This window comes from Amia ocellicauda, chromosome 7 (genome assembly GCF_036373705.1).
Source record: "Amia ocellicauda isolate fAmiCal2 chromosome 7, fAmiCal2.hap1, whole genome shotgun sequence".
NCBI classification, from domain to species: Eukaryota; Metazoa; Chordata; class Actinopteri; order Amiiformes; family Amiidae; genus Amia; species Amia ocellicauda.
In genome coordinates, this window is record NC_089856.1 from 9,611,365 (window position 1) to 9,620,183 (window position 8,819).

The 8,819-nt window shown below is 43.9% G+C and overlaps 1 protein-coding gene across 7 annotated transcripts; it reads left to right on the plus strand.

The window, feature by feature from the left end:
• The first annotated feature begins 347 nt into the window (after window positions 1–347).
• Window positions 348–6,545, plus strand: LOC136752724 (glycophorin-C). Of its 7 annotated transcripts, none has more exons than XM_066708258.1 (4): window positions 348–636; window positions 2,939–2,999; window positions 4,436–4,483; window positions 5,538–6,545. In XM_066708258.1, the coding sequence occupies exons 2-4, from the start codon at window positions 2,969–2,971 to the stop codon at window positions 5,708–5,710; spliced, it is 252 nt and encodes an 83-aa protein (XP_066564355.1). In that variant the 5' UTR covers window positions 348–636; window positions 2,939–2,968; the 3' UTR covers window positions 5,711–6,545. The 7 variants fall into 7 exon arrangements, with proteins under 7 accessions (XP_066564355.1, XP_066564350.1, XP_066564356.1 ...); XM_066708253.1 differs by having other exon boundaries at window positions 353–636; window positions 4,433–4,483; XM_066708259.1 differs by lacking the exon at window positions 348–636 and adding an exon at window positions 652–959.
• Window positions 6,546–8,819: the final 2,274 nt, after the last annotated feature.

Here is an 8,819-nt window from a genome sequence, read left to right on the forward strand (position 1 = left end):
TGCTTAAAAGTGCAAATGAAGCAGTTTAGGAAAGTAATGGGAAATAAAATTGAAATATACATGTGTGTGTTCATTCTTGCACTCCCATACTCTGGAGCAGTGGTTTTCAAAGCCGCCCTGGAGTACCCCCTGCCCTACTGTTTTTTGTGCCAACCCAGCTCTTAATTGCTTAATTGAACTAACAAAGCAATATACCATTCAATTATGTAATTAAGACTGGAGAAATGATCCGGGAGCTGTTGGGGTTGCATTGCAAGCCAGCACTGGGCGAGCCCATGCCTATCGCACTTGTCAGTGACTGGAGGTTGAGTGGTTGAATGAGATGCTGCAGCGGCTGATTGCGCAGCCTGTGTTTAGCGGCGCGGCGGCTCTGCAAGCTGAGCCCGGGTCCACGCGCATGCGCACGAGCACGCCGGGGACGGGGAGACGCAGACGCGCTCCGGGCTCCACGCTTTGGCTCGGGTGTGCTTTCATTTCCATTTCGGACCCCGTTAGCTCTGGTTTTCGGGAAGTGTCAGGTCAACTTTTTCTTTCGACCAGAAAAAAAAAAAGTTTCCCAGGGGAGGCTGACGCCGCGGGGAGCTCCAGTGTTGCGCGCAGCTGCCGCTTCCTCCATCCGCACTCCGCCGCGCAGAGGTAAGCGTGCACACAGCCCGGATACGGTCTGAAGTAACCGTGCATATACACTTACACTTCATTTGTGTCGTGTCCCGTTTTAATGGCTTTTCCACGAGTAGAAAGTGTCTGTGAATGCGTTATGGGTCCGACTTTCACGTTGGCGGCAGCCCATTCCCTCCGTCCCCCCGGAGCGGAGCGCTGCGGACGGGGCGGCACGGAGACGTTTGGTGCCTGAAAGTGCGGTGGGAAGCGAGACGGACTGGAGATCAACTGCGAGCGTCGCCCGGACTCCGTGTCTGTGCGGTGGATCTATGAATCCAAGAATTCAACTGCCAAACCAGGTGTGCTCTACAAAGTTCAGTCGTAAAACCATGTCGTGAGTCTTTTTAAAAAACGCAACAAAGTAACAAAGAGTAACAAAGAGACACAATGTAGTAATCGAGGTCCTGAGCAACAGTACGCCTGAGCAGCGTGCATCGCTGTACGGACGGGTTTAGGCCAGGTACGGTCTGTATTTTGTATTTTTATAATAATCATAATTTCTTGGCAGACGACCTTATCCAGGGCGACTTACAACATAAGTGCAAAGTATTTTATATATAAATACTGGTTTGTCAAACTTGTTGCTAATATGGGCTGTATGCTTCGTGGACAAGTTTATTTTTAGTTTTCTGGGTATAAAAAAGATACTGACGATACACATTAATGCCGTAAAGGATTGATAACGAAATGCTTTTGACCGTGTATATTCAATATGTATCTTAAACGTGTTGATTCCTATCCGATCGACAACTTTAAATGGCAGCGTATCTCACTGAATATCATTATGTCCGATAAGGCAGTGGTAATTGGTTTATGGCTGCAATAAATCTCTCCATGTAGTCGGGGTGGTTGGGTGTATTAGTAAGTAATTCAACAAAGTTAAAGGAAAATAACTACAACTTTTGGCAATTCCGGTTCAAAACTGGACAACTCCCGGAGACCGTTCAACTGAACGTCAGTACTGTAACCCGACAACAAGGACGGTCGCGTCTGCGCAGCTCTGCACAACTCTGCGCAGCTCTGCACAATCCCAGCGCTCCCATTGGCGGAGCCGCGAACAAGTGCGACCATCTGCGCGGCGCGGATTCAGTGTCGGTACCTTGTCGCCCAGGTGTGCGTGGGAGTCGGGCGCTGCGAGTTGACAAAGCAGGCGGTGTCCTGTTTCAACACGGTGCACGGGCGCCTTCCTCCTGGGGGACATTTGTTTTATATGCTTTTAAAGCTATTATGGAGCTGGGGGGGATTTTTTTTTTCTCCCGGCCTACATAAGTTACAGACGTAAACGATTAGAAAAGTTTAGTCGATGTTTAATTGTAGATGCAGCTTCCTCGCACTTCCGGCAAGGTTGTGAATTACTGGGTGTTTGTCAAGTTATCTCGAAACTGTACAACTTAATCTCCCTCAATTACTTGGGATTTTTAAAAATGTTGATGTAAGCCACGTTTGTTTTTTTGTTTCACTGTCACGTTGCAAAACATTTCTTCACATTTTGTGGGACGGGTTGCAAACAGTGAACAGTAGCCGGACTCGTTTTTCCAGGGCTCAGGCTCCCCATCGAGCTCTTCAACTGTCCGGATTACGTTATCATCACAGGGGCTTAGCTCATTTTCCCTTTCCTTTAGGTTAATATTATGCAGTGTTCGCCTATGTATCAGCATGTGTACAATATAGAGTTACACAGATAATGTTCACTGTTCAAATACCAACCAAGCCTTTGCAAGGAGTTAAAGGGATGTGGAGAAACCGCGACAGGATACTACATTGTGATTGTGTTCAGCCTGGGGTGTGTTAGGACAGGGTGACTTTCACTTCACTGACGCTTAAACTTCAACATCAGCTGATAGGATCCCAACCTTTTCAGCAGAAGCAAACCAATAAAAATGTTATTTAAAGATCTGTAGCAAACACTTGTGGTAGTATAAGCCTGTATGTTATTGAAACCCATGATTGGTTCTTAAATGAACCTGATTTGTTGGATGTATCATCAGTCCGAGCAGAATTGCACCACACGATGTATGTGCCAAACCCAATTCCAGAAAAGGGCTGAGCCTTCTTTTAGCTTGCTTTCCATAGGAGACTAACTTTAATGTATTGTTCTTAGTCTTAATATTTGTCGTCTCATTGAATCAATAAGACCAGTTAAGTGGGGGGGGGGGGTATTGAAGAAGAAACCATGGCAGAGCAGTGCAGCCCCAACAGTTTGAGAGGGTGGGGGTTTCTGAATCAACCCTAATAACTTAACTTTTCTGTTTTTAATTCCCCTTCTCCAATGCACAAGAACCCCAGGTGAAGGCAAAGGGCTCTAACCATGACGACCATCACACCCAGCACAAACATGGGTAAGGGATGTGATCAATGGCTCTTATTGAGTGTGTGTTTTGTGTGTTAATAGCAGGGCTCTAAACCCTTATCCCGGAGAGCCCCAATCCCTCGAGTTTCATAGACATCTTGAATTGGCTACAGATCAGTGTAACCTGAGACTAATTAAGCTAGTTATGCCCAGTTATGGTATTAAAAGATTGGCTGGGATGAGAACCACAAGACCTTCTAGCACAGTGCTTCTCGCCCCTGGTCCTGGGGCCCCCACTGCCCTGCTGGTTTGTGTTCCAGCTACGCTCTCAGTGACTCATTGAATCCATCTGGACGGTGGCTCCCTAGGACCAAAGTTGAGAAGCATTGCTCTAGGATTTCAGGACCAGAGCCAGGGAACTCAGGATTATGAAGGATCATATTTTCAATCAACTACACACATGTCAAGAAGGAAAAGGGTGTCTTCCAGTGAATCCTGTGTTCTAATTAACTTAATTAACTGAACCTCTCTGTGGGCATGCAAAGACAGTCCCTGCATTGAGGTGCACTCTCTATTATTGAAGCCTGCTTTTTCTACACGCGCAAATACGTTCATCGTATTGTACGTTTCAGTTGGACTAACATAAAAATGATTAAAAAAAAAAAAAAAAAAGAACATCCAAAATGGCTGAATCACAAGAGGAAAGCTGCCTACTGAGGAAGATAGTTCCTTATCTAGGCTTTGAGGGTACATTTCAGGTTTTTTTTTAGACACCCTCAATTCATTGACCAGACTCATTTCTTTGAAATGCAATACAGTGTTTTTCTTTCCATGTTCAAAACAAGTCCAGCAAAGCCCTTCTCTCTCCCCCTCCCCCAAAACCAGATTAAAATATATCAATATTTATCTTCTCTATTTTCTGTGCTGCCGTTGTCTCGTGCCAGATTTGCACAATTCAGCTTTTTCAGATTTGCTGCTGGGGGAAAGAGGGGAAAAAAAGTAGAGACATTTTCTCTCCAAGAACCTTGGTAAAATCTGTTTGCATTCTCCTGGCTCTGCCAAGAAACCACTGCTGTTGGCCTGGGGGAATAAAAACAAACTACTGTTGTTTCCCTACCTGGTAGAAACGGACTGGTTCGGCAGCTCTCTCCACTATGTAGCCAAGGCTCCAACTGACAATGTCCCGTGGGCCAGGCATTGAAGCAGGCAGTTTACCTGAATGCCAGCCAACAGTAGGAGCTGCATATTGTATGTTCATTAGTTTCTTTTGAGTTTGCATAGGTGGAAGATTGGAATTATAATCTGAAACAAATTGCAGCATCGGTTGGATCTGGTTAGTGGATCAATAAAAGCTGTGAGGGCTGCACCCTCACCATGTATAAGAACTGTTAATCCATAATCCCTGGGCATTACTTGGATCTTGTGAAGAGCTGCACAATTATATTAACCTTCGATTTTTATTATTTCCCGTTTCTTGTCTAGCAGTGACCACCCCTGAGCCGCCCCCCCAGCTGAACTCGGCTGTGATCGGAGGTAATGTTGCTGAAAAAGGGGAGGGCGAGAGGGTGGGGAGTCTTGTATTTTTTATTTCTTTCCTCCAGAGTCATATCACATAGCCAGATATATCTAGTCCAGTGGCTCCCAGCCCTGGTCCTGCAGAACTCTCTGTGTCAGCTGGTTTGTCACTCCAGCTCCATGGGCAGCTACTTAACCTAACCTGTCTCCACCGGTTTAAGAGCTGAAAACCATGACTAGGTTGGAATAAGACCATCATGAGTTAGGAGATCAATTGAGTTAACGAGCAGAGACGGGGAGTCCAAGAGCAGAGCTGGGAACCTAATCTGATGCATAAGCAGGATATTAACAAAAACATGTTCTATTATAGGAGAAATGGTCAGGAGTTCAAAAATACTTAATCTCTTAACCTACATATCTCACCTTCCGGTTGTTTAATTTGTAATGCAGAGATAGGTTGAGTGTAAACCAATTTAACACAGAATGCCCCATAAGGCAAACCACAAAAACCATGCCAGATGGTGGAGGCTGGAGCCCTGTGGGGAATGTGGTGCTTTGTGGATTGAATGGGGCTGTCCACAAAGACAGAGCACTTACTTGCAGCAAGCTCTTGAATGGCCACCTCAGGGTAGCGCTTGCATTGCCGATCAGCTCAATGTCCCAAAGACTTCAGAAGTCCGTTCGTATTGATCGGAGTTTGGACCAGTGCCAGTGGGCAAACCATCGCACTTAATTTTAAGGTCCGTTCACACCGGGTACGGTGCAGATAGCCACGGCACAGTACAACACAATTGGATAACCCAAGTTTTTGAGTCCGGACGTTCCTCTGCTTGTGTGTGATGGAGTGACTGGGAAGCAGTGTGTGGTAGGGAAGGGAGGGCCTGGAAATAGCATTGGTTTGTATGACTTTTATTATTTGTGGCACTTGGCACTCCTAATCACCCAGAAAGTACAGTGCTTGGTCCATTAGAATAGTGCGAGTGGAGACCCCAGGACTAGACAAGAGACAGGCAGATGGGCTTGGCATGCAGTGTCATGGGATGAGGTAAAGCTGGTGTGCCTGTGTTTGCAGTGGTGATCGTGCTGGTCGTACTAACGCTGGCAGGCCTGGGCTTCCTGCTGATCCGTTACCTGTGCCACAACAAGGGGGCCTACCGGACCACGGGAGAGCCAGCCCCGGGAGAGGAGCTGGAACAGGGGCCGATCGACAGCAGCGCGGAGGAGAAGAAGGAATATTTTATCTGATTGGAAGGAGCTGGAAGTGGGGTGTGGAGGGATGCAACTCCCACCCACCCTACAGAACTGTGACACAGCCAGTGGAAAAGGGGGGAACCTGGATCTGGGCCCCATCAGTGACTAAAACCAGGGTACCCATCGCTGCCACCTGCTTTCCCAGTTTCCCAGAACACCCTTGTCTAAAGCGTGCAACCGTATAAGCGGCCTTGGTCGTCTTCCATAATTACAAGCAGGATAAACCCAGGAATACTGTACTGAAGAGGAGGATGTAAAAAGCACAACCCCCCCTCAGTTAGCATTCCTGATCCACATCATATTTGGATCTCACCTGATCTGGGCAGTGTACAAAGCTGTGCATTGCTGCCTTCAAGTGCCTTAATCAGTTCGATTTGCCTATACCCCCCCCCCCCCCAAATTCAGTCCATCCACAGACGTGCAGTATATGGATCCATTCCTTCCTAGAAGTGGTCAGCTGACGTGGATCTGTTATTATGTAACTGGTCTCAGTTCATGGTTTGATTCAGTTTGTTAAAATGTTTTACTTTTTTAATTCAAAAGATGTGGGTTGTAATTGTACTTGTATTACTATTTAAAGCTTTAAAGCAAGAAAGTCAGATGTCATTAAGGGTTTAGTTAGATCATACCTGTACTGTCTTTGGGATTGTTGAATTGACAAACAAAAACCCTATCTTATATTTTTAATTTATGAAGTCATCTGATTTCTAGAAGGTCAGTTTTTTTTTTTTTTCTTAAACTTAGTGCATTATTATGTGTAGAACTCAATGGAAGCCACAATGGAAATCTGTTTTCACTAGAACATGAGAAATAAACCACTTGAAAAACCTCTGTTATTTTTTGTACGATCCTACTGGAGTTTAACAAAATTAGTTTCTTGCATGATTCGCACAGTTTAAATTATTTTCAGTAGTAGCATGGTGCACATGCCAGTCCTTTGGTGCCAAAATGAGCGTGGTTGGCACTGCAACCTCCTGTTCTGCAGGATTACCTGTAGGTATGCAAGATGACCAGCAGAGGTAGCTGTATCAGCCTATAGGGGGCTCCTCTAACTAATAGTGACACTTTGCAAATAATCAAAATGGTCAGCCCTTATTAAAACATATAAATAGTGCAGTTTAAAGCAGGGCTTCTGCAATAGATGTCTCACTGGGTCCAGTCACTATGTGGCCCTGATGCAAGAACACTTTTTGTAACCTGGTCTATAAACTCCTTTTAATCACATATTTCGGTACTTTTAAGATCAAGATCCAGCTTCTAGTGCAGCTCAGCAAGACATCTTTCAGCTTCATTAAGAAATATCAGATTGTGTCGTAATTGAAAGTGGTTGCATTGTGGGGAAAGCGAAAGACCTGCTGAACTGAAAGGAGAATGAATCTCGGGGGGCAATAAGTATGCAGTATGCATACGGAAAAGGGATTTTGAGTGGATAATGAGACTAGATGCAGCATGGGGTGAAGCTGAATAAGGAAGCTTTTGGTTGTTTAGAAGACTCGCTTTATTGGTGTTAATGGACCAGAACAAGACAAATCAGCCATGAAGACTTGATAAGGAGTATTCAGTCTTATCAGCATTTGCTTATCCTTGACCACAAAGGCTTTTAATGAAGTGTGTGCTGTACTGTGCTAGTTAAATGTGTTCCCTTTTCTTTCAAGCAGCTTATAAATATGATCCCCCAATGTACCAGCCCTCTTAGATGGAAGAGTACAGCAGGTCTGTCTCTCTGTGCATATTTGTACTTGAAGGCGGGGGGTGCTGGATCAGCAATGCACACACCCCCTGTGGGAGCCAAGGTACCGGGATTCTCTGCCTTTGAAGGACTCTGGTTGAGGCACTGCCATTAAGGATACAAAATCCAACAATCTTAAATCAGCTAAAAGAGTTGAAATCTAGACAATATAATCAAAAGTTATTTGCCTTTCTGTTTAAAAAAAAAAAAAGAAAAGATTAGATGAACAAATACAATCTGATTTTAAACTTCATGCAGGTACACAGAATGGATTAAATTGCTATGTTTCATAGCCATTGGAGAGTGTGTGAATGCATTTAGGTCATTTGTGGTTTGTTTTTTCCCTTTATTGGTGTTTGAGTGATTGAAATGAAAACGCAACAAAAACGGGGGGATTCAAATTTCCAAAATAGTCTTTTTATTCTAAATTTAACCTTATTTTAGTTTAGTATAAAAAAGTTAAGTGCACCTCCGTTCAGATACAAAGAGAGGTCTCGCCCACTCTAACAGTCTTTACACACAGCAAACAATACAGTGACACTCGGCTCCTTCTTCATAACCTTAGAAGATAAAATATATTCACCAGATCCATCAAATAATCATTTTTTAATATATATATATATATATATATATATATATGTAAAAAAAAAAAATATTTAAGAGAATCCCTGAACTATTATTGTCCATAAATCCTATACAAGACTTCATTTCCACTAGCATGTTTTTGAAGGTTGGAGTGGCGTCTGCTGATTGGTCAGCGACAAATGCTGGGATTAAATTTCCCTTAGGGAAAAGTATCACTTACTTCAGGATTTGTTTTGAAATTTTGGCAATAACCAATAAGAGACATTTTTTTTTAATCTAATTTAAAAAAATGTTGCATTTATGTTTTAATCTGTGGTAATGGATTTAAAACCCAGTTCAGGAGGATGGGACACCCATAGGTCCAGTTTAATCCCAGCAGTGTGTTTCGGAAGCTGTGCCCAGTTTTATTTAGGATTTTCTTTTTTTGCTGAACTATCTGGCAATTTCCATTTTGGATTCCCCCGCAATGGATCTCGGTGGGAAACCGAGCAGTGGGTCAGCCTGGCTTTTACAGATCAACACAAATGCGCACTGTCAAAGCCCACCCAGGTTAAGGTGTGTGTAAAAAAAAAAAAAAAAAAAAAAAAAGTAAAAATAAATAAATAAAAAAATACAAATAATATTACACATCATCATTGCCAAACAGCTTGCATGCTGGGTACCGAAGGCTGTGTACATATTGCTTGTGAAGTAGCTTTTAAATTCAGGGCGGAGGGGGACAGAACTTCCATATTGTGGAGAAATCCCCCCCTCACAACCCCCACCAGACAGTTTCTCTAACACAGGCAC